Below are 24,565 nucleotides of genomic sequence, written 5' to 3' on the forward strand. Positions count from 1 at the left end.
GGCCCGCGCCCAGGCACCCCCAGGTCCCGCTGCCACCCTGCTCCAGGCCCTCGGGCTGCGCGAGGTGCCCCGGGGCGACTCCACACCTCGGCCCGTGCCCCCCGTCATGTGGCGCCTGTTCCGACTCCGAGACCCCCAGGAGACCAGGGCAGGCTCGCGGCGGATGTCCCTGGGGGCCACCCCGCGGCCGTGCCACATGGAGGAGCTGGGGGTCGCCGGAAACATCGTGCGCCACGTTCAGGACCGCGGTGAGCAGAGCTGGGGAGAAGCGGAGTCCCCTCGGGGCGCCCGGGCCGCAAGCGAGAGGGGAGAGGCCCCTTGTGTCCCCTCCCGCCCTCTGCACGCCGCGGTCACCCGTCGAGGGGTTTCCCTGGCCTGGGAGGACCCCCTTTCTTGCAGCCGAGGCCCTGCCCCCACCTCTGGTACTTCACACCATTTGATGCCTCCCAGTAGATGGGCCCGACCCCCGCCAGCATCCTTCCGCCCCCGCTCCGGCTAGTTCGCAGGCCCCCCGCTCACAGCCCAGCCCTGCCCCCACTCCGACCGACTTCTATCCCACGGGCGCCCCCGCTTCCTAGCGATCCCTCACACGGCACCAGAACTCATTGCGGACACCCCGACCTTCCCAGGTGCTGCTGCGCGGCCCCCGGAGTCTGCGTCGGCTGCCGACTTGTGCCCCGCGTGGACCGCCGTCTTCGACCTGTCGGCCGTGGGACCCGCCGAGCGCCTGAGCAGCGCGCGACTGGAGCTGCGCTTTGCGGAGGGGGCCGCGGGCCCGACGGACGGCTGGGAGCTGAGCGTGGGGCTCGCGCCTGGGCCGCGTTCCGAGTCCGCCCTCGGGATGCCGCTGCGCCTGGTGGTCCCCTCGCTGCGCACGCCGGTGCGCGCGGAGCTGCTGGACGCCGCCTGGGCCCGCAATGTCTCGGCGCCGAGTACTCTGCGCCTGGCGCTGGCACTGCACCCCCGGGGCCCTGGCGCCTGCGCGCGCCTGACCGAGGCTGCGCTGCTGCTGGTGACCCTGGATCCGCGCTTCTGTTACCCCCCAGTTCGGCCGCGGCGCGAAGTGGCCCCGGTAGCTGGCGGCGGTCCTTGCCGCGCGCGGCGGCTCTACGTGAGCTTCCGCGAGGTGGGCTGGCATCATTGGATCATCGCCCCTCGAGGATTCATGGCCAACTACTGCCAAGGGCCGTGCGCTCTACCCTCCGCCCTGGGCGCCACGGGGCAGCCGGCGTTCAACCACGCGGCGCTGCGCGCGCTCATGTACTCAGTGGCGCCCGGCGCCCAGAGTGGCCTGCCCTGTTGCGTGCCCGCACGTCTCTCGCCCATCTCCGTTCTCTTTTTTGACAACAGCGACAACGTGGTGCTCCGGCACTATGAGGACATGGTGGTGGATGAATGCGGCTGCCGCTGACCAAGGAAGCAGTGTGTGTGTGGGGCGGCGGGGGGGGGGCTATTGGGTCAGACAATAAAACACTTGAGGTCCAGGCGGCTGGTTTCCTCCCGTTTTGCACTCTCCCTGGGAAGGCAGTGGCGGCCTCGCTTCCAGGGGTGGGAAGCTGGGGTACTGGGTGTGAAGACACTGGCTCAAGTCTTCTGAGCCCTTAGCTCGGTCCCCAGGCTGGCTACAGCTGTGTCACAGCATGGCTCAAAAGCTGCTCCTGGGCTGCCTCCAGGGACTGCTCTAGCAGGGTCTTGTCCCCAGGGCCCCCACCTCCCTGCACACCAGAGTTGCCCACCCCCACGGCCCCATCCCCCAGAACCAACGCCAGAGCTGCTTATTAATATTTTATTGGTGACAAAACAGCTTAAAACAAATTGACCAAAAATCAAGAGTTACACAGCCTTGGCGAGCGCTCCAAGATGTCGAACTCGGGGGAGCGCCGCTCCGAAGGCACAGAACAAAGTGAAAGCGCGGAGCCGAGGCAAGCATTCACCAAGGGGCAGAGGGTAGGGGCAGGGCTGGGCCAGTGACAGCCACAGGGCTCTGGGTCACCAAGTAAGTGGGTGCCATGGAGACCAAGCCCCAACTTCAGTTTGCAGGAGCGCGGGTCTCCCAACCAGAACCACTCACAGCCTCACCAAGGCTGGGTGCCCTTGCCCTGCCAAGGGGCCGACCCTGCAATCCCCGCCACTAGGGCTTCTCTGAATGTGCTTCTCCCCCAAACACCAGGCCCAAGCCCACTGTGGCCGAGCGCCTCGCAGATGAAGGGGATCCGGTTGGGGTGGCCCACCTCTTGGGAAAGGCCCATGGACCTTGTAGGCGCCCTTCTGATAAGTTCTCCAGATGGGTCCTGGGCCAGGGAACAGCCTCCAGCAGGGCGGTTGCGTTCCCACCCTCTGGTCTCTGCCCGCCAGGCCCTGTCCCCATGAGAGGCTCTTCCTGGCTGGGCCTGGAGCACTGGCTCAGGGCGGCGGGCCTGCCCGCCTGCCAAGGGGCGGCTTTGCTGCTCAGAGTCCAGCAGAGCTCGGCTCATGGCCCGTTCGTCTTGCTGCAAGCTGACTGACGCCGAAGCTAGACCCCAAAATGCTCCTCCCGCTCGCTCGCTCTGGTCCATATGGGTGCCGTCCCAATTTTGAGTTTTGTTGGCTTGTTTAAACTTTGCTTCTGGAAGCTTCTTGTGTCTCCCAGGTCCACCGTTAAGATTTTAGAGAGAAACTTAGGAAAAGTGTAGCTTTCAGTACTCCTTTAAAACAATCTTTTAAAAACATAATAAAACAAACAAACAAAACAAAAATCCCAAACACCATTATTTCTTCAAATGAAACCCTTTCAGAACATGGGCGGCGGCGGCAGCAGATGGCAGGGCTCACCACACCCCCCAGGAGCCTGATCTGCACGAAGTGTGGAGTTTCTCCTGCTAAAACGTAGTCCCCTTTCGACAGAAGAAAATAAAAGCAAGAACAGAGGAAAGGGCTACTCTGAGCTGAGGGTCTTCTGCCCGCCCGCCCGCTCGCAGACCCGGGTGGACGCGTGTGGACGCAGGAGCCCGGCCTCAGGCTGGGCCGCCGGGGGCGGGCGGGCACGTCGGCACTCTCTGTCTCCTCGCCGTGGGCCGGCAGTGGCGCGTGGCCTCGCTGCTGCTGCTGCTCCTCCTCCTCCTCCTCCTCTCCCTCGCTGCTCCTCTCCCCTCTCCTGTTGCTCACAGTGGTGCTTCAGTTTTAGCAGTGGAAAACAGGTATCCATTTATTTTTATTTTTTATTACCCAGAATAAGATGCTGATGCACTAAGCCACGTCGCTTAGCTCTTCCGCCGCTGCCTGCAGGTGAGGGGAGGAGCATCAGGGTGACCCCAGGGACAGCAACCAGAGGACCCACACTACCACAATGCCCGAGGACCACCTGCCAGGCCCCCCACCCCGCCCCTGCCCCTCCCTGTGTCGACCACCAGGCCCGGGGACTTTGGGCTCGTGCCGTCTCACTCCTGCCCCAAAGGCTTGCCTTCTAATACTGGGACAGCCCAGGGACCCCGCCATGCTGGTAGGCCCGCTCTCCCTGGTACGTGGAGTCCTGTGATAGCGCCACGTCAATCTGGGACTTGAACTCATCCCCGAGGTAACTGTCCTGGAAGACAAAGTGGGGGTGAGCCCCGGGGAAAGCAGGGTCAGGAAGCCCAGACAACACAGGCCTCGTGGCTGGGCACACCTGGGACAGCTCCGGTTGGGAGAGCCCTGGCTGGCTCATCTGTGAGGGCTGGCTCATGGAGACGTAGCCCTGTGTCAGTGCGCCCTGCGAGAAGGGCTGCGAGACCACGTCCTGGCTGGCCTGGCTGCTGGGGAGCGTGGTCTGGCTGGGTCCTGGGAGACCAAAGCGGTTCTTCTGACGTCCTCCGCGGCCTGTTTTGCCTTTTGGGGTGCCCCGGCCTGGAAGAGAAGAACAAGGTGATGGGCAGCAAGGCGGCAGCTTCCCTGTCAGTAGGCGGGCGGGCAGGGGCAGGGATTACCTGCGGCCGGGCCATTCGCCTGCCCAAAGTAGCCAGGCGGTGGCATGGGTGGCATGACCAGATTGAAGGGGATGGGGATGTTCATAGCCGCCACGTGGCTGGGGCCTGCACTGATCATGCCAATCTGGTCATGGGTCTGGAAGTACATGCTTGAGGGACGACCTGGGGGTGCAAGGGAGAAGGATGAGGCCCAAGCCCCGCCCACCATCGACTCCGTCCTGCAGCTAGGGGTGGCGTGTGGCTTGGGCCCACCCTTTGCCTCATCTGCACAGGGGAGCCCGAAGGGCAGCCCCCGAGCTCCATCCTAGCTGAGCCCAGGCTTCCCCAGGTGACTGATGAGTACCCAGGGGCGGGAGGCCTGCTGGCCTGAGTGCCAAGTGCAGGAGCAACTGAAAGTGGCAAGGCAGGAACCAAGTCCTTGCCACGGCAGGCTCTCCCTGGCCTCTGCAGCACCCCAACCCACAGTGAGCAGGAAGAGCTCCCTGGCAGGGAGGAGTTGCTGGAAGCTCACGGTACACCCCTCCTCACCCCACCCACAAGAAACAAGGCCCACCACTGGGTTCAGGGAAGAGGAAGGAGGCAGTAAGGAGGGGCTGAGGGCAAGCCATGAAGGGCGGCGTGGGGAAGATTCCGGGAGTACCAGGCACAGAGGTGGGAGCCCACAGGGGGCTGAAGACCATGCTGGCCCAGAGACTGGAGCGTGGCCCTGGGAAACTCTCCCCTGCCGTGAGCATGGGAAGCTGGATGGGGACAGCGGCCGCCTCTGAGGGCACAGTGAGGCCTTCAGCCTCAGGCCAGACCCTGCCCCGAGCCCCACACATGCCAGGCCATCAAGAGGACTGAGGTCTGAGAACTGGGGGTGGGGGGTAGACACGCACCACTGAAGGAGGGACTCAGTCCAGGGGCAGCCATCCCAGGAGTGTGTGTTCCCCCTGCGGACTTGCCTTGGCTGCTGCGGTCGTACACGGACCCTGGGATGATGGCCTCACGGGCGTCATACATGGCGGTGGTCATAAAGCGGGCTCCCTGCAGAGAGGCACACCGGTGAGGAATTCGCCACCCCAGGATGAGCCTAGTGGGGGCCGGGGCCGCCCGCCCGCTCACCGGGTTGATGGTGTTGACCAGCTTGCGCGGCTTGCTGAACTGCATGAGGCTCTCGCGCAGATTGTTGAGGGGCCCCTCCACCAGCACCTTCTGCTCCTTGTAGTAGTTCAGCAGGTGGTTCCACAAGGGCTGCTTTGACAGGGCCTTCGGGTTACCGACAATGATGACCCCGTACCTGTGAGTGGTCACCAGAGGACAGCTCAGGACCACAGCAGAGAGGCCTTGAGGGGCCCTGGTCGTGGCGTGTTCTCTGGCATGAGGGAGGCTCCTCAGGAGATGAAGGGCTGGGACGCTGCAGGTGATGTGGATGGCAGGACCCCCAGGTAGAGGACTTGGAGAGGCGGGCACGTCACCAGCCCTTCCCTCAGCCCCCAGCCCCAGGCCTGGTAGACATGCCTCTGTTGTGACCTGGGAAGGCAGGGGCCAACACCCTGCGACTGGCACAGCTCCAGGTGTCTGGGCAGTTGAGGTGCTGCTGGCAGATCCTGAGTGGAGGCCTCAGGGACACAACGCTCTGGTTCTCGTGCAGGTGTCTTATTTCTCAGGACCAGAGCTGGACCTGACCCAGGCAGGGTAGGAGCCCTCCTAGGGGCCTCCTCCAGAGAAAAGTCAACCGCAGACCAATTGACCAAGACCCGTGACTTGTATGATTAGCACATTGGGTGGGCTCTTTGCCTGCTGTAAAGCCCTCTGGGGGCCCTACACCCTGGTGGAGGGCCTGTGAACAGGCCAAGAGGGGTTTCTCCTGGCCAAGCATGAAGGGACACCCAGTGTACCTTGCCCTGGTCAGGGCCACATTGAGGCGCCGGGGGTCGTTGAGGAAGCCAATGCCCTGGTGCTCATTGGCCCGCACACACGAGAGGATGATGAAGTCCTTCTCTCGGCCCTGGAAGGCGTCCACGCTGGCGATCTCCACTTCCTGAAAGGGGTTCCGCTGTCATTAACAGGAGGACTCACCTGGGGCCCAAAGGTCACTGAGCACTGTCTCCACTCCCCCCTCCCCCGCCAGTCTTCCCCATCCGGGCCCCCCACAGGGCAGACCGTGAGGATCCCTATGCCCCTGGCGGTGTGGTTGTTTCACAGCTGCTGCCTGACTTGCCTTTCCCGCGCTTCTGTTCCCTGCGAATCGCTAGTTTCCCCGAGGGTAAAGGGGCAGGCAGAAGAGGGCCCTCCTGGTGCCTGGGGGTGGAGGGGCATGGTGGCAATACCTGGTAGAGCTTGGTGTGCAGGGAGCCGCTGAACTGCATGTACTGCACCAGGTACGAGCGCTGGCCCTCGTAGGGAGTGATGATGCCAATCTGGTCTGGCTTGGCACCCGCCTTCAACAACTTTGTAGTGATTTTCTCCACATTGGCAGCTTCCGTCCTAGGAAAGCACATGCCTATGGGATCAGTGCTGGGCCCAGTGCCTCTGGCTGCACAGGCACTGTCTGGAGCTCACATTGGCTCAGGAGGCCTGGGCTGTGGCATCAAGCCAGGAGACTCCTTGTGGGAGTGAGGGTGTGTGTGTATGTGTTTAATCATGTGTGTGTGTGTGTGTGTGTGTGTGTGTGGGGTGGTTAATCATGCTCACCGGTTCAGGTAGGAAGTACCGGAGCTGGCGATCTCCTCTTGGCCCTGAGTTACGTAGAAAAACATGGGCTTGTCGGGCTGGGGCCACTGGAAGTCAAAGCCCTTCTTCACACGATCCGCTGTCAGGGGAACAGAGCTGACGTCAGAGCCACTGTGGGCTGGGAGGAGAGCGAGGGGGGAGGGAGAGGAGGATAGCTGTTACCTGCGGTCACACCGTTCTGCAGGGATCCCTCGTAGAAGATGTTGGAGGGAAAAGCGCTGAGTGCAGGGTGCATCCGGTACTGCACCTGCAGGCGGATGGGCCGAATGCCCAGCACCACGAGTCGCTCAAACAGCGACTGTGACAGGCCGGCCTTAGCCGCCTTTTTGCACATCACCACAGGGCCCAGCTGGCAGTGGTCGCCCACGAGGATCAGCTGCAGGGGGAGGAGAAGCAAGGGGCTTGAGCAGACACATCTCACAGGGCTGATGCCCAGAGGCAGGTGGGACACCAGTTCCCCATGTGCCCCAGGCACTTGCCCTCCATGGGCAGAGTGGCTGCCATGGTTCTCCTGGGCCCATGCCTCACCTGCCCTGCTGGACAGGAGGCCCACATGTGCCAGAGCCAAGCTCGCATAGCAAAGAGGGCTCGTGACCTCCTGCCAAGGCACACGGCTTCTTACCTGCTTGGCCCCTAGGACCACAGGCACCATGCACTCGGGCTCGGTGGCCTGCGTGCTCTCATCAATGAGAATGGAGCGGAACTGCATCTTGGCCAGCCGAGGGTCGCCTGCACCCACACACGTGCAGCAGATGACGTCCGCATTCTGTGGGAGAACAGGGTCTTCTTACCTGCAGTGTCCTTGGGGCCTGAGTCACATGCGGCATCAGGTAGACCCTGGCCCAAAGGATCCTAGGGGGACACTGCACCTCAAGGACCCTCCCCTTGTGGTGTGGTTTCACTCTGCAGTAGTTACAGCGCCTGGTGTCAATCTGAGAGGATTTCGAGTGAAGGGGTGGAGTCTAGTCTGTCAAATCTTTTACAGCCAATGAGGCCTCTGTGTGGACATGGTCTTCCCCCTGAGAATGCTGGGAATTCCTGGATTTCCTCCTTGGAGGCAGGAGAGTGTCTCTCTCTCTCTCCTGGCTCACTCCCTTGGAGACGCTCTACTGACAAGACACATGGCACTACGCTGATAGACCTGTGCCCTGGGAACTGGAGAAGCCACGCGGAGAACCCTGCCAGCACTGAGATGCTTATACCACCACTGGATCCAAAGACTTTCTACCCACTGGCCTGTGATCATCCTGCATTCAGCGTCATTGCACGCATTTCTTGAGTCCAAAGAGGACTTTGATTGGTATCAGACGTATGGGTTAATACTGGACTTAAGGACTTGATCTGGCTTGGGCTGGGATGTTTTCTCCATGTTCAATTGCTCTTGTATATAAACCTCTTTCTTAAACACATATGTGTGTCCATAAATTTGTTTCTCAAGTCTACCCAGAGTAACACAAACCCTTTGAAAGAAAGTTCTAGATCCACTTCCCAGGCTCCCAGCCAAGCAGGCTGTTTTGAAAACCTCGTGATTCAGGCAAGCCGACATCCCAAAGTAGACAGAGACACCGAGCAAAAGGGACCGTCTATACCTTCCCCCAGCTGACCCGTGTGTGCCGCCAGGTGCTGAGCAGGACACTCTCCCTGCCCCGACTCCCGCCCCCGTCCAGCCCCGAGCTGCACGCACCATGAGCAGTTCCCTCTCAGCAGTGCGCTTCAGGGCCCGGTATCGCTTCTCGTCCGCTGACGACAGCTCCCCGGTCTCATCCTTGAGCTGCTGCAGCTTCTGCAGCTCTGGCATGCTAGAAGCCACAGACCCGTGAGAGGGAAGGGCAGGGGCCACACCTCCCTCCATCCAGACAAGCCTCCACTTACCTATCCATGTTCCTGATCTGGTTGTGCAGCGCCAGGAAGGACACGGGGGAGTCGATGGCCTCACGGCTCTTGGCGCAGAGCCGCACCACCTTCAGCCCCGTCTGGTGGATCTTCTCCGTCAGCTGGTCCACCGCAATGTTGCTGGGGGCGCACACCAGCACCGGCCTGCAGCACACCCGGGACGGCCTGGTCTCAGTGGCCACCAGAAGCAGCACCACTACCTCATGCCACGCCAGGAAACCCTCCTCAGCCACCGAGAGGCAGAGACGCAGGGCAGCCTGTGTGACTGTGTCCCAGGTCCCCCCACCCCACTCCCTGCTTACCCGTTGCCTTGCCGTGCCAGGTGGTAGACGATGGTGGCTGAGGTCACGGTCTTGCCAGTGCCCGGCGGCCCCTGGATCAGGCTCAGAGGCCTCTGCAGCACCGTCTTCACGGCATACACCTTCAAACACGCGAGCTGTCAGACGGGCACACTCCCCGCCGCCGCCCACAAAGACAGGGGGGGGCCTCCTGGGGCCGGTGCGGACCTGGGAGTGGTTGAGGTCGGGGAGGCCCTGGGCGGTGAAGCGCTTGGGCAGCTGGCACTTGATGATGACATCCTCCACCTCGTGGCCCAGCAGCTTGTGGTAGATGTAGCCGGACACGGAGGTCTCGTCCACCGCAAACGTCTTCAGTGCGCTCTGCATCCTGGGAGGAGAGCCTGTGGTGAGCGAGCGGCCCAGGCCCCGGGCCGCTGCAAGCGGGGTGGGGGCCACGTGGGGGGACACACCACCCACCTGTCAAACGAAGTCGACTTCCACACGAAGTCCACCTGGAAGTTGTGGGTCACCTCCACCGGGGCGCCCACGCTACTCCGCAGCTCAATCGCAATCTCATCGCCGTAGTCTGTGTGCTGAGTTAAGGGGGTGTCCTCGGAAAGTGGACTCTCCGGCCGGAGTCCTGCCCACCAGGCGTCCACAGACCCTCCTCACAGCGCGACTGTGCTCTCGTGCACGGGCCCCAGGCCCCCACCCCCGGCCACAGTCCCACCCTCGGGGCTCAGGGACCTGCACGCAGGGCCTCGTGCTCACGAGGAGCTTGTCTGAGAGACAAGCAAGGCCAACAGGTCAGGCTGGGTGCATCCCAACTGCCACGGGCTCCCCAAGCCACAGAGACAAGCACAAACACACGCCCTCTGCCGCGGGGGAAGGGGAGGGGGTGAGGGGGGACTTCCCGCTGGTAAAGAGACTCTGGCCATGGCTGTGCGGCCCTCCTGGCCCTCCCCACCTGTCTGCTCGCCCCAGCGCTCCGGGCGTGGAGGATACTGTCAGGGACCTTGATGACGTGGCCGATCCCTTTCCACAGGGGCGCCAGGTCCCCCTTGTAGCGTAGGCAGATCTCGTCCCCCTGCATCAGCCGCATGTCTTCCGGAAGAAAGATGGGACACGGTTAGTACGTCCACCCTTGCTGCGGCCCCATCCAAAGGGAAGGTGAAACTGAGGGGCACTTTACAGGAATGGGCACTTATGCTATTATGGTTCCAAGTATTTTAAAACTTAAACAATCACCTCTTAACCAAATTATGACTAAATCCTCATTACCAGAGTCAGTCTTGGGCAAAGTGAAGTAGGCGATTCTCTTCTTGTTAAGGCCCAGGTCCCACCTGACCGTGATGTTATCTTGAGTCTGAGCACACGGAAGACAAGAGCCAAGTCAGCCCGCACAGCCACACCTGCCCACCGGCCCTCAGGCCAGCGCCCACAGCCCCAGGCTGGACAGCAGTGGGAGTGTGATGCCCAGACTTGCAGACAGACGGAGTCTTCTGGGGAGCTGAGAAGGGACAGTGGAGGGCAGCCAGGGCACGCTGGCCCCCATGATGCCAAAGGCGCTGTGCTCCAGCGGAGCCACCTCACCTGGGACTCCTTGAGCTTCTTGTCGTAGTCAGCCTCCAGTTTGACCAGCGGCCCAAAGATGTTCTGGTACTGGTAGGCATCCTCATAGCGCAGGAGCACGTGCTGCGGCTCCTCATCCACGCCTGGCTTCTCCAGGTCCTCCAGCGTGGCTGACGGGTTCTCCTGTGGCCAGCAGGCAGCACAGCCCACGTCCCCCTCTGCTCTCCTTGGGCTGGACCACCTCCCCAGCCCACCTGGGAGGCTCCTGATGGCTTTCGAGGTGGTGAGAGGAGCCTGGGTGTCCTGGTCTCTCCCTTCCCTGCCCTAGGAGTACATGGCCTCCCCCAGGAGAAAGACTTGGGTGGGCAGCATCCTGTGAGACAGTCCTTGGGGGTCCCTGGGACTCACACCCCAGGTGCAAATCCATCTGTATTTGTAATTTCTCCTTACAGTGGCATCTAATGAACACGTCTGAGGTAGCTCCTGAGACCTCTCCCCCCTCAGGACTCGTGTGTCCAGCACCAAGGAGGGCTTCTGTGGGGGGCATGGCCTGTGGCACCCTCCTAGAGTCCTTCCACACTGACCTCTCTGGGGGCCACAGCCTTGGGGCCACTTGCAACAGGTACAATGGAGTGGTCTTGTCTCCTCGCCCTTTCTCCTGCCCACCGCACCTCCTTACCCAGCCCCCTGAGGCCCTACCTAGCTCTCTGTTACCAAAAGACAAGGATCTGCCCTCTAGTGACATGGCTATTGAGTGCCACCTGTGTCCAGGACCCCACCCCTTTGGCATGCCCCCCGCAGTCTACCTCTGGTTCAATCTGCACCCGGCGCCTGGCAGCCTACCTTCCAGAGCTCCTCCAGCTTGTTGATCTGCTGCGCGGTGATCTGCCGTGCCCGCAGCTGCTCCTGCTCGGAGGGGATTTTCACCAGCCACGACAGGAAGCAGCGGTCCTGGATCAGTGGCTGCCACTGCGAGCTGTCCCAGTTGATGTCCTTCAGGCTGCTTTGGCTGGCGCATGGTTGCCTGCAGGGGCCCCGACACAGGTTGGCTGGGTGGGGACAGCACCAGTGGGCCTCCTGTGCTCACAAAGAGCTCTGAGGCCCAGCCCAGCCCGTACCTGCACAGCAGCACCACGACCGAGTCGGCCTTGGCAGGGATGAAGCCGAGCAGGAAGACGTTGCGGCAGCCGCAGTTGTAGCACTCCAGCACCGTCTCGCCCAGTGGCCCGTCCTTGTGCAGCGTCACCTCCTTGCACTTGGCCCTCACGAGGTGGTTGACGATGTGGCTGCAGCCAGGTGACACATGCTCACATCCTCCAGACAGACACAGACACACACCCCGCCACCACTCCCGCCCTGCTCCCTGGCTTCCCACTGCACTCCCTCCCTCCCTCTCTGAGGCTGGTGTCCTTGGAGCCCAACTCCCCTGACCTGGCTCCCACCAAGCACAACTGCACCTGACTGTACCTCGCAGGAGATCTGCCTCCCAGCTCCTAAGTCAAGCTGCCTCCTAAAGGCCTCCTCACTCTCCCCGCCCTGATGTGGCTCCCTGCAGCCCCATGCCTGCCTCTCCTTGCCCCAAGGACACATGATCGCCCAGGAAGGAGCTTGTGGGGATGCACACTCCTCCTTGAGCGGGAGCTCTCTTCCTCCTTGTCCTTTCTCTTCAACCCGCAGCTGACCCTGACTCCAGCCGGCCATCTGGGGCCCACGGTTTTACCCAACGGGTTGACGTGGGCTCCAGGCCTCAGGACAGGAGGAGCCCATGGGCCTCTCCCTTCACATCTGCACACCCCACTGCCAGCTTTAGCTCAGACACCAAGAGGCCCTTCCAGAGTTCCCAGTTCCTAGGCCTTCCTCACCCACTTCTCTGGCCACTGCAGCCCCAACACACCCCTTCCCCCGCTCAAATCACTGGAGTAAGCTGGCTGGACACCGCCCACTGGAGTTGGCAGGGGAGCCTGTCTGTACAGGGCCCGGCTCACTGGCCTGGACTTAGCAGGAAGTGGAGGCGCCAACTCCAGATTTTATTAAACTGCTTTTCCTGCTGGAGTTTATGCCAAGAAAGCAACACCTCGATCACCAGAACATTCTGAGGAAGGGGCGTGAGTGTGTGTGTCCTGAATGTGTCCTGTCCTCCTCTCCCCAAGGACCTTCCGCAGACCCCCGCACCCTGGGTGAGCACCTTGGGCAACGTAGGCTGTTTTTCTGTCTGAGAGTCAAGCCTGCTGGCACCTGTCATTCTCCTTCTCCCAGAGTAAGCCTCGGAGCAGCAACACGGCTGCCACTCCCAGCATGGGCAGACCGGCGGTCTGCTGCTCAGTGCCCAGCCAACACCAGTCCCCTCAACACAAGCACCAGGCGGGCTCGTGACCAGCCGATGGGAAGGCCAGAACGGACCCAACCCTCTGGGGTGCCTCATTCAGTCCCGAGAGGGCATCCCGGGCACATGATCCCAGGCAGGCAGCACGGCGGGCCTCACCATAATGAAGATGAGCAGGCGTGCCAGGGGCTCATCATGCCGAAACAGATAAATGAAAGCGGGACTTCGAATGAAGCCAACCCTCCTTGCACAATAAAGAGAACCACCGAGAGTAAATCAAGCCCGCTAGCTCATCAAGGCGAGCACACACCACCGTCTGCTTCACGTTAAGCCCGTCACCGAGGGGGAGAAAGGCCGGGCTTGCTGGATGGCTCTGCCACGCACACAGAGACCCCCTGGCTGGCAGGTTTAAATAAGGGCCCAGGGGGTGGGGGACCGACCTGCCGGAGGTGTTCCCACGCCCGTTGCAGAACCACTTCTTGCTGGTGTTGCAGTACACCACGCAGGCGGGGTCGTGGATCCCACAGTAACTGAGGAGGCAAGAGCGGCAATCAGAGGCAGGCACCTCTGGTTTTAATTTGGCTGGATGTAAAATTCTTTCCTTTTACAACATTTTTAAGTTTTTCGTTAAACACAAATATTCAAACCCAACCACCCCAATAACAAAATCAAATGCACAGTGCCCACATGCTGCTCAACCCCAGAAACACAGGGACGACAGGGCTGCCTCGGGGTCACCACCCAGCAGCAAAGCGGCCCTCTGGCGGGACGCAGGCTGGACATGCTGAGGCCATTTCAGCCACCCCACTTCTCATGCAGTTTCAGAAGTGCAGAGACACACAGTTGTCCCAGTACCGTTAGCTGCCCTGAAACAAAATACGGTTGCAGCTGCTATCGCTGAGCCTTGCCAATAGAGGGCGCTGTTCTCCCAGGAGAGCAGTCCATCCAGCGGGGATGGGGGGGTGGGGGTGGGGTTCCCCCTGGGGATTGTGTTTCAGAAAACCAACCCTGCAGTCTGCGCAGAGGAGCTGCAGGCAGGAGTCCACAGCGCGGCCAGCCAGGTTCCCAGCTCAAAGGGAGCCGGAACCCTCCTCCTGCCCTGCCCGTCTGCTAGGGGGATCCTGGGAAGGGGCCAGGCCAGGCTGCACCACCTGCAACCGCACCACAGGAGGCGCCCACGTGCACTCTGTGGCAAGCACAGACTGGAGAGAGAAACTGGCTCGGAGAGACTGCGTCTAAGAGGCCAGGCCAGAGCCAGACAGAGCCTCCTGGTTGCCCACTAGAGGTGCCAGCATTCGAGTCCTGGCCACTTCCTCATCAGGACCCAAAGAAGGAATCTGCTCTGGATACAGTCTCTAAATTTGGTCCAGAGACGGGTCTAGTCAGTGACCACTAGCTTTTCTAGAATCTTAGCCACTTCGGGGTGGACTTTGTAGAAGGACCATCCCTGGCCTCCAGACCCAGACTCCCAAATGGAAGAAGGCTCTTTTCTGGGGAGCAATGGAACCCTGGAAAGTGGGGGCCACACCATCAGCTGGGTAACTGGGAGCCCCAAAGGGCATGAACCCACTTCCTGTCCAGTATCAGGAACCTGTATGCACCACGGACCTGGGTCGCCTCAGCTTGCACAGCTGACCAGAGCTGCACAGCTTAGCCCCAGTGGAGCAGCCTGCCCCGTTGGCAGAGTCCACCCTGCCCAGGATGGCCGACTTACCTGCACGCATGGACGGGGAGGTCCTTGGTGTAGTAGGTGTCCTCCTCGTCCTCCTCAAAGTTTAGCTCTGCCAGCAACTGGCTGGTCTTAGCCACGCTGTCGTCCACGGCCCCATTCTGTAGGATGCCCTCGGGCCCACCAACCTAGGGTATAAGGTGGTGGCACCAAGCTGAGTGGGACTCTGAGGAGCTCAGGCGACCTCCTGCCTTGAACCCTCAGCGGTTTCCCCATCACCCTCCCTGCATCCTGCTGGTTAGACATCCTGTCACCAACCCCCTCCCAGCCCCACCCCACCCGTCTCTCCAGGCCGACCATGGTGGCATGGGGCACAACCACAACAGGGATCTAGAAAACACTTTGCTCTCACAACACACCCACACAGCCATGGGGATGTGTGGTCCTTGTCAGCCACAACACTAGGTGACCTACCTGTAGGGACCCCTGCCTGCCTGAGCCCTGCCCCAGCATCTGAGTCACATTAATACATGTTGTGCAGCACGGCAACCAGGCGAACTGCGAGAAGATGGTCAGCTGGGCCTCGCCATCCCCGCAGCTGTGCACCACTCAGCGAGTATGTGGAGCAGGGACGGCAGCCGCCCACAGGCCCCCCGGAGAAGGCTGACATCTCCGCTGTGCAACGGCTGTGCCACTCACCCACACGCTCGAGGCAGGCTGCTTAGCACCACACACGAGAAGGACGGACCCCTTCTTAGACAAGAACCCTTGGTGCCACCTGCACCTCCACGCTCCCAAACATCAGAAGCGGAGATGACACACAGACTCATGCGCCTCTGCCCCCTTCACCCAACTAGACTCACCGAGAAGAGACAGAAAGCCACGCCCACACCGGCAGCTCGGGGCAGCAGGTCGACCGGAGTATGAGGGCTGGCAGGCCTGCTTCCCACTGCCAAGGCTGGGGTTCAGGGGTACAAGGCCGCTCGCGCATGCACGTTAACTGGGTAGTAGTAGCCGCTTTAACACCAACAGTGATTTAGAAATCCATCTGACCTTCGGACTAGATAAATGAGCCGCTGGGGCCGGTGCCTGGGCCAGAGAGGGCCCACGTGTGTCAGTGACAAGGCGGGCAGAGGAAGGAAGTACACTTATATACTAATATGTATATGAGGGCCCTGTCTGCATCCCTGCTCCCCACAGTGGAGGTCCTAACAGGGCCATCCCCCTTGCACGTAGGAGCTTCCTGGAAGCCCCCCACCTCCACCTCTACCTCCAAGCTAAGGCTCCTGCTGGGAGGCCCTTGGGTGCGCCCCAGGTGTACACCACACCATCTAGGTCCACCCAGAGGGTCTGTAGATGCGCCCACACAAGGCAGCACCTATAACAACGGTAGCATCCTGCCCTCCGGTGTCAGCTCCACACCCGGCCTGACACTTCAGACCAGACTCATCGGAACCTTGCAAGCACCAACCAGGTGCCATTAAACCCCTGGCACTCTGATGCCCTCTGCAGGCACGTCCTCCGTCTGCTCACCCTGCCCGGGACTCCCGAGGGCCAGCCCAGCACCTCTCCCCTCCAACCCCCAACACAAACGGTGAGCCGGGACAGACTCCCTGCCTGTTCTTCACCCCAAGGCTTATTAGATGTCTTTAAACCTTAAATCAAAATTATTACCTGAAGTTACCTTAAAACCAAACCCACTGATAAGGGGTCCCTGCGGACTCTAAATGGCCCTGAAGTCCGGAGCAGAATTGCTCCTGAGGGTGTCTGAGACAAAATCTTCAGGGGAGCAGGCAGCCTCATCTTTCTCCTTCAGAACAGCTGGTGAGTTTCAATGGCCAGCCCTGTGGTTAGCAGTCCAGCACGACCCACAACTCCACCGGGGCTCCTGACGGGACCCTCGGTGAGCTTCCTGAGTCCATGTGGGCCTTGAGCACGGCTCTGACTCAGAACAACCCTATGTACAACACGACGAGACACTGACTACTCTCAAAACTGCTGTTAAAGCCCATCCATGGCAGGCACGGGCCCGTGATCTCCACAGGCCCGAGCGGACCAACTAGACAGGCAGACGAGACAGGAATCTTCGGAGGCAGTGAGTTTATGTCAAAGGCGGGCGAGAACAGCTGTACCACTCAAAGGATGTCATGGCACTGAATTACTGTTGTTGTTAGGGGCCATCAATCAGTTCTCGATGTACAACAGAAGGAAACCCTGCCGGACCCGTGCCACCCTCCCAATTATGTCTGAGCCCATCGAAGCAACCACTGTGCACAACCATCTTGTCAGGGTCTTCCTCTTCTCCACGGTCCCTCTCTACCTGACCAAGCATGAGGTCCTCCAGGGACTGGTCTCTCCAGACAAGCTGGCCAAAGTACATGAGATGATGTCTTGCTCCGTTGCTTCTAAGGAACATTCTAGCTATGCACCTTCCAAGTGCGGAACTGTACATGTAGAAACTGGTGAAGTACGTTGTGCTGTATACACTCTCAATAACAAAATAACCATTCTCGATACCAAACAAAAGAAAATTCAGGGGGAAAAATAAAAGCCAGAGGGGGGAAAAGAGGCCTCCCACAGCTGAGCACCCAGCCACCACGTGAAGCACATACACCTGCATGCACCCTCCTGCTCTCCTCGTCCTAAAAGGACACGTGTGCTCTGACCCCCCGGCGAGGTCCATACTCCGCTGTGGCCACCTAACGCACGCGAGGCCGCCTGCCGGCAGACCAACAGCAGCAGCTGGTATTCTCACCCACCATTAGCACAGGGCGCACCTCACGGGTCTTTCGTCTCCTGTGCGACCAGTCTGACCTCGCAAACATGGGCTCTGACCAGAGGCGGGTGACCCGAGTAGACTGCAGCTACCACAGTGGGCCCTGCCAAGGCTGAGGGCTCCAGCGAAAGCCCCTCAGTCCGAGTCTGTTGGGGGCAGTGAGTGGTGGCAGGCCCCGTCACCAACTGGCGAAGCTAACATCCACTGTCTCCACACTGTGCCCCTGTGAAGAGCCCTCTCTCTTTACCTCCAGCACCTGCCTGGCCCTGCCACACAGCTTCTCGATACTCAGTGTCCAGTCCAAAGTCCAGGGCCCTCTAAGTAGCCCTATCTAGCCCTGGGATTGGCGATCACTGACCTGACTAAAGAAGAATCGCTCACAGGATGACAGGGAGGGAGGGGACAGTGATGCTATGCTGCTGGACCCCACAGGGGTTGACGGTTTCCTGACTGCAGAGAAAACCCGTGCCAGGTGACCCCTAAACCCCACGCAGGCTATTCTCTGACGTCAAAGGGCTGCGCCTTGCCCCTGCGTGCAGCCTCCTGTAGGGGTCTGGCTTTAGAGCATCTCGGCAGGAAAGAGGGGGTAGGCGCCTTCTCTACCCTGAAGGATCTGAAGCAAGGACCCAGGTGGTCTCCTGGTTTTTTGGCTGTCTCCTGAATTCACATACAGGAGATCCTAGGACAGCGGTTCTCAACCTTCTTAATGCTGCGACCGCATGTGGTGGTGACCCCCCCAACCGTAAAATTATTTTCATTGCTACTTCATCACTGTCATTTTGCTACTGTTATGAATCGGGTGACCCCTGTGAAAGGGTCATTCCACCCCCAAGGGGGTTGCGACCCACAGGTTGAGAACTGCTGTGCATGAATAGCCCCTCCACCCAGAGGTGGGGTGGCATCCATGCAGTCTGGTGCCCAAGGCCAACAAGTGACTAGACACCGCTCATCTATGGACCCAGTCAGCAGGAGCCCACCGGAGCTGTGCTACACAGGCCACCAGCTCTCACCCCAACAATGCCTGAGACTTCCGGTGCCCCAGCACTGCCGTCAGAGGAAGGGCTACAAACTGGCCCTTCATAATCCCAGCTGCTCAGCTCCCCCATCATTCTGAGCTGAGCAAAGGCATGAAGGCCCAGGAGGGTGAGCCTGTGTGCTGACACAGCAGGCCTGGGCAAGCCTGAGGGCTCCACAGCATAAGCCCCGGCCAGGACTGACAAGGCCTCCCCCTGCCCTGCTCTACCTGTAAGACTCTGGGAGTCCACTCACCCCCGGTTCCCCACTGAGTGGGGAGGGGCAGAGGCTCAAGTCTAATGAGCACTACAGCATGAACCACTAGTACGCATGCCCACTCAGCTGTCCTGTCCCCTACGAGGCCACCCTGCACCCAGTAGCCTCCAAGCCTCCAAAAGAGCACCACACCACCTTGTGCAGCGGCACCCGAGAGCCTCTCACCCTCCACAGCAATGTTTCTCAAGCTGTGGGGCGAGCCTCCTTTGGGGGTGTGTGTGTGTGTCGAATGACCCTTTCCCAGGGGTCGCCCGATTCATAACAGTAGCAAAATGACAGTGATGAAGCAGCAACAACAAAAAAATGTTATGGTTGGGGGGGTCACGACCACCTGAGGAACTGTATGAAAGGGTGGAGGCATGAGGAAGGTTGAGAACCACTTCCCCAGTCACCGGTCCTCAGGGGTCCTTGTGATGCCCAGGCAGTGCAGCTGGCCAGGGGCTCACTTCCTCAAGGCGGTCCAGATGTTCTTCCCAGCACTGGTGGTGAGGCTGCCGATGAGAAAGATGTGAGGTCAGGCTGGCTGTGCCCACCACCTCACACGAAGCCCCACGCGGGCAGCTCTCAGCTCCTGGCACAGGGAGGAGGGGCCACCATAGTTGTGCGATGAAGGCAATCTACCGAGAGAGGAGGTCTGGTGTTCTAAACACTCCTGCAGTGACACCCCTGGCCAGGAGACAATCCCAGTTTGCCGTGTAAGCTCTGTGAAGCCAGGGGCGGGGGACTTATCCCGTCAATACAGTACACGTCACCAGAGAGGCAGCATCAAGACAACAGGCGTACTAAGTACACACACAGACAGATGATAAAATACGTCTCCTCTGCCCACGGACTACAACGATACCAAAACGCCTTTCTCTTTGGGATCACTGGGATCAACGGTCTGTGAACGAAGCCGATCTTGCTAATATTAGGGTTACCTTTCCTTCACATGCCAAATCTGGTTACAGAGCCCTTTCGTTCACCTCCCTGGAGTGTCCCCACCCCCACTGGCCACCTCAGGGAACCTGTCCCCTTTTTCTGCTCACTGAAGTGTCCTGGCAGTTTGGAAACAACCCCAGCAAATACCTCCCGAGAGAGACCGCCAGGTCATCTCACATTGATTGCCTCAGGCACAGCTGTACAGAGTGCTCGGTCACCGTGGGAAACATCACTCGGCTCATGCCCCGCTGACGCCACGGGTTGCCCAGGCCCACTCTCGGCAGAGGGGCAGGCACTCTGCTCTCTCTGCAAGCAGTACAGTCAAGCCTTGGAGGGGGACGGAGCAGGACCTTGGAGATTGGGCGGCTGGCCTGCTGTACCTCGGGATAGACTCTTCTTACAGTGGAAGCAAGCAGGGGGCAGGCAGCCACAGAGACCAGGCGCTGGGGCAAGGGGGCAAGGTCCAGCCCAGGCCTGCTCCAGGAGACAGAACAAACCAGGAAGGACACACAGTGTCCACAGTCACTGGTACAGACAGTTGGGTTCCTATTTAAAGGCAGGTCCCTGCCCACAGGCCTCTCGCCACAGGCACTTCATCCCTTTTTGTCCACTCGGGTGTCCCAGGTGACTGCTCACCACAAGTAACCATTAGCAACAGGTTCCAGTTCCCCACGTGACATGTGCTCCCATGTCTTTCGGGCCAACCCCCAGGCAGGCAGGTACGTGTCTGTCCAAGAAGCTGCTCACCTCTCCCACCAGTGACCACACCCCCCCCCCACAGCACTGCCCTGTGGGTTTCCCGCGTGGGGCACTCGAGTCTGAGCAGGCACAAGCGTGTGAACGCTACCAAACACATCATCCCCATTCTCGCCTGGAACTGCTAGGGAGAGTTCTTCAGTCCAGTGTGCCCCTGCCTGTTGCAGACTGCATCAAAGGTGGGCGCCTTTGTCGGCTGACTACTAGTAAGTACTCTGAAGGCACGGGAACCCTAGCAGCATAGTGAGCGTGCAGTGGGCTAAGTCAGCAGTCTGAAGCCACTCACCGCTGGGGGACGGGACGGGACACGTGGGGCTTTCTACTCCTGTAAAGACTTAAGTCTAGGAAGCCTATAGGGCCAGTTCTACCCGGTCCTGTAGGGTCGCTGAGAGTCACCATTGACTCCATGGCAGTGAGAGACTGAAGGCTGGGGCTCGCACCAGGATCTCCTTATTTGCAGGGGACGTGCCCACAGCAACAATCGAGGGTTGTGTTGACCTCGGTGGGCCAGACGCTCTGTCCATGCATGAGTGGCGATTCTTCCAAGAAGGGTGGGAGGGGCAGGAAAGGGCAAAATCCTTTCCCTTCACCATCTTCCGGGCACTTGGAGGGCAGGGTCTGGGCTCTTACCCCAGGACTTCAGGGGCTTTGCTAAGACTCAGCTTCATCTGATAAACAAAGTGCATGCTATTTGAACCATCCAGCAGTCACGCTGGACCCTAGCTGGCACACGAAACCCGCTGTACAAGAAACTGGCACAGTCTAGGCAATGGCCAAACCAAAGGACATTAAAGAGGACAAGCTAGGTAACTGGGACCTCAAAATCAGACGCTTAGGTGCATCGAAAGATTTCACCAACAAAGGGAGGGGGGTTAAAAAACAAAACTGAGGGGGGATGGGCCAGGACATCGATGGTAGAAAATGCTTTCTTTCACACGCGCGTGCCTGCAGCCTGCACTACCTGAACTGTAAGCAGGTGCGTGGGCAGACAGGCAGTTTGACCAGGTATGGGCAGGAGAGTGGGAGCACACGAGGGACCATGGTGACTGACAGACATTGAAGAAGATGGGTACTTCCCCAACAGTTACATGTGGAACCTCCCTGTGCCCCTGCACTTCTGCTCCCAAGAATCTACCCACCAGAAGAGAGTGCACATGTCCCCGGCAGCACTCTCCACAGGAGCCCCAGGGTGGCAATACCCCAGCATCACCAATGGATGGCTGAGAACTCCAGGGGACCGCCCTCATGGACCAGAGTATTATTCACCCACAGGAAAGAAGGGCGTTCCTACACCTGGAACAGCCCTGAGTGCACACAGGGTCAGGGGTTGCAGGAGAAGCGATGACGGGCACAGGCCTTCTTCTGGAAAGATTGATTACAGGTGCACAATTGATTAAGAAACTCTCTGCCCCCAGCCTGTGCCGACTCACAGTGAACCTATAAGGCAGAGTAGAACTGGCCCTGTGAGTTTCCGGACTGTAACGCTTCACAGTAGAAAGCGCCCCACATTTCTCCCAAGGAGCGGCTGGGTGGCTGTTTCAAACTGCTGTCCTGGTGCATCCCAGCCCAGCGCAGCACCGCTATGCCCCAGAGCTCTCTGCACAACCGACAATGGTTTAAAACCCGAGAACGAACTAAACGCCACTCAACTGCACACCAGGACTGGGTGGACTTGGTGATATGTGAATTCATGTAGCCCCAAGTGCTCTCCACAGAAGCCAGCTCCACAGCCAACTCCTGAGGGCAAGCAGGGAAACCCTTCCCAAACAATCCAGCCAACTCACGCCCCCGACTGGCACAGGAGCCAATCAACTGGCCGCCACTTTCCAATGCTTCTCAGACACTTTCCCAGCCCCAAATTCAGACCCTCCTCCAGCAGCCCCCACAGAAACCACCCTCCTTCCCCTGGAAGTAGGCCAACAGGTGGGCGGGGACACCTTTGCATGGAAATAAAAACCCTTGTGTCACAGCGGACCAAAAACACCTGTCACCGGAACTCCAGAGAGCCTGGCCACATGTTTATTTCCTGGGAGCAACATAATGCGCTCATTTTGTACATCTCAAAGCTCAGGTGCACGAAAATAAATCGATTGGAGAGAGGGCACACCCAGCAATTTATCACAAACAGAACTCAGCACCCCGAGGGCCTGAGGCCACCCCATCCAAGAACCTGCTGTCTCGTCTCACACTGGCTCCGGTTAAAAAGGGATTCACAATAGCTCAACAGCCTTTCACAAGCAGTCTGGGTCCCGGCCCGCTGCTCCACAGCAGATGCTTATCCACAGCCTCCTGAGCACCGGCACCAGGCAGAAACCACCGTCTGCACCACGTGGTCTGCTCACACACCAGCTTTTTGATTCCCTGCAACCTGACTCTCACTGCCACGGAGTTGGTTCCGACTCCCAGAGACCCTACAGGGTAGGGCAGAACTGCCTGTGGGTTTCTGAGACTCTTAACTCTGCAGGAGTAGAAAGCTTCATCTTTCTTCCGAGAAGGAGTTGGTGGTTTTGAACTGCTGACCTTGCAGTCCAACTCCTAGCCCGCTATGCCACTGGGGCTCCTTTGTGACCTGCAGAGTTAGAACAATATACTGCTGTCCCTGTCTGACAGCTGCCGAAACGGAGGCTCTGGCCCACTCACCGAGCGCACCCTCCTCACTCCCACCCAGTACGCCCAAATGCAAACAAGGTTGCAAGCCTCCCCACACTGGTCTCCACACACCTGTTCTCCCCGGTGTCCCGCCCTGCAACCCTTCTATTTTGAGGAATCTGGGGTTAGAATGAGTCAAGTATGTTCCACTGCTCCTGGAAGCTAAAAGAAAGCCCAAGTGGGTGGTCTACCCACGAGAGTGACTCACAGACTAGAATAGAAGCCCCCCTCCCTTGGGCTGAGGATGCAGGTGGCTCCCCACGGCCCAGGCTGTCCATCTTCTCCCAGGAATGCACCTGAGACAGGGGAGCCTCAAAGCCCTCCCTGGTACTGAGACTCCCGGAAAGGACGTGGAAGGGCAGGCTCCGGGCAGAGAAGGCTTGCTGGTGGAGGGTGAAGATGGGTCTGAAGAAGGGAGCTGGGCAGCCAGCATTTCTGAGCCCGGGCATGCACAGCTCCCAGTCCAGCAAGGGCTCAGGTCCAGGAAGTACCTGCAGCTGTGCTGCTCACAGCCCAAACCCAAACTCAAAGGCCCGCTGTGGTCCTTCTGACCAGTCATACCATTAAAAAGGAATACAGTTTCCGACGGGCCAGGCCCACTTTAATAAAACCCACAGACACCACCCCACTGGAGACCAAAACTCGAACCCAACTTTCCCAAGGCCGGCCTCCCGGGTTATGTAACAGGTCGGTTTCAACAACAAGCCATGCAAGAAAGAAAAACAAAATGTAACCTGTCTCTTGAACAATCTTAACAACCAGCCCGCGTGAGAGTCGGAAATCAGAGGTGAAACGGCCCTTCGGCTCTGGAAGCCAGGACCCTCTGCTTGCCAGGTGCCCAGACTGGGAACACGTGAACCTGTGCCTGAATGGGGGTGCCCAGCTGGTGGAGGCCACAGGTGGGGGAGGGCAGCCAATAGGCCAGAGAGAAACGAGCAGGTCACCCCAGATCTGTTCAGAATGGGGAACCAGGACTGGTCAGAGGGGCCCTGGAACAGGCTGGAGGAAACTTGGACACGGACAGGAGAGCCCAAGCCCAGGGCAGGGCCTGGACCTAGGAACCGGTCACCTCACACGGCTGGACTCATTTGGGAGAGCGGAGATAAGGAGGCACACCAGCGAGGTAACCCAGAAGGGAAGAGACGGGATGGGGGCCTGGACCCTGGGGAGGGCACCTCGGATCCGTTCAGAACGGGGTGAGAGGCAGGCTGGAGGGAGACCCCTGGACGTGTCCAAGGGGATCCCGGGCAGGGCGGGAAGTCGGGCCGCGAACCTCCAAAGCCCTTCGGGGGGCGGGGGGAGGTTCCAAGGGCAGGTTGACGGGGTGGGTGCTGGAACACATCGAAGGGGGGCCGGGGCGGGCCAGAAGCAGCCCGAGGCCGGCGACCTCGGGTCGGCCGGAGAGGGAGCTGGCAGCTGGCAGGCGCGGGGGGGACTCGCCGCTTCCGGCCGGCCATGCGCCGCTTACCTGCGCGTCGAGCTGTCCGGCCGCAGCGCCCGCGCCGCCCGGGCCTCCAGCGCCGCCGGCCCCGGGGCCTCCAGGACCGCCCGGGGGCGTCTGAGTCTGGCTGGGAAGGGTGAAGTCGGTGAACTCAAACTCGGAGCCCTGCGTGTCGGCGCCCAGAAGCTCGGCCTCCTCCGTGTCCAGGAAGGTGAGAGTCTGCGAGCTGGGCCCGTACGCCTCCACGCTCATGGCGCTGCCGGGACCGCGGGCCGGGCCGCTCCGCCTGTACTCGAGTCCGCCGCCGCGCGGAAACCTAGGCCGCAGGCCGCAGGCCCCTC

At 60.1% G+C, this 24,565-nt stretch overlaps 2 protein-coding genes across 7 annotated transcripts; one reads left to right on the forward strand and one right to left on the reverse strand.

The window, feature by feature from the left end:
• Window position 1: 1 nt before the first annotated feature.
• GDF1 (growth differentiation factor 1) lies at window positions 2-1,427 on the forward strand (the record flags this gene model as incomplete). Its single annotated transcript, XM_004705521.2, has 2 exons — window positions 2-248; window positions 630-1,427. Coding segments are annotated over 2 exons (1,029 nt in total), but the record flags the coding sequence as incomplete, so codon positions are not given.
• Window positions 1,428-1,772: 345 nt separating this feature from the next.
• On the reverse strand, window positions 1,773-24,557 carry UPF1 (UPF1 RNA helicase and ATPase). Of its 6 annotated transcripts, none has more exons than XM_004705248.2 (24): window positions 24,252-24,557; window positions 14,437-14,579; window positions 13,163-13,252; window positions 11,518-11,685; window positions 11,243-11,423; window positions 10,421-10,582; window positions 10,109-10,193; window positions 9,833-9,931; window positions 9,305-9,413; window positions 9,056-9,215; window positions 8,852-8,970; window positions 8,529-8,693; window positions 8,341-8,455; window positions 7,279-7,422; window positions 6,819-7,032; window positions 6,618-6,735; window positions 6,254-6,410; window positions 5,822-5,964; window positions 5,046-5,220; window positions 4,886-4,967; window positions 3,942-4,103; window positions 3,644-3,861; window positions 3,440-3,562; window positions 1,773-3,258 (listed from the first exon to the last, which is right to left on the reverse strand). In XM_004705248.2, the coding sequence occupies exons 1-23, from the start codon at window positions 24,474-24,476 to the stop codon at window positions 3,443-3,445; spliced, it is 3,354 nt and encodes a 1,117-aa protein (XP_004705305.1). In that variant the 5' UTR covers window positions 24,477-24,557; the 3' UTR covers window positions 1,773-3,258; window positions 3,440-3,442. The 6 variants fall into 6 exon arrangements, with proteins under 6 accessions (XP_004705305.1, XP_045154911.1, XP_012860823.1 ...); XM_045298976.1 differs by having other exon boundaries at window positions 4,820-4,967; window positions 9,305-9,420; window positions 9,795-9,931; XM_013005369.2 differs by having other exon boundaries at window positions 10,076-10,193.
• Window positions 24,558-24,565: the final 8 nt, after the last annotated feature.

This window comes from Echinops telfairi, unplaced genomic scaffold, assembly GCF_000313985.2.
Source record: "Echinops telfairi isolate 266 unplaced genomic scaffold, ASM31398v2 ScPeMD7_7457;HRSCAF=8495, whole genome shotgun sequence".
In the NCBI taxonomy this organism is placed as follows: domain Eukaryota; kingdom Metazoa; phylum Chordata; class Mammalia; order Afrosoricida; family Tenrecidae; genus Echinops; species Echinops telfairi.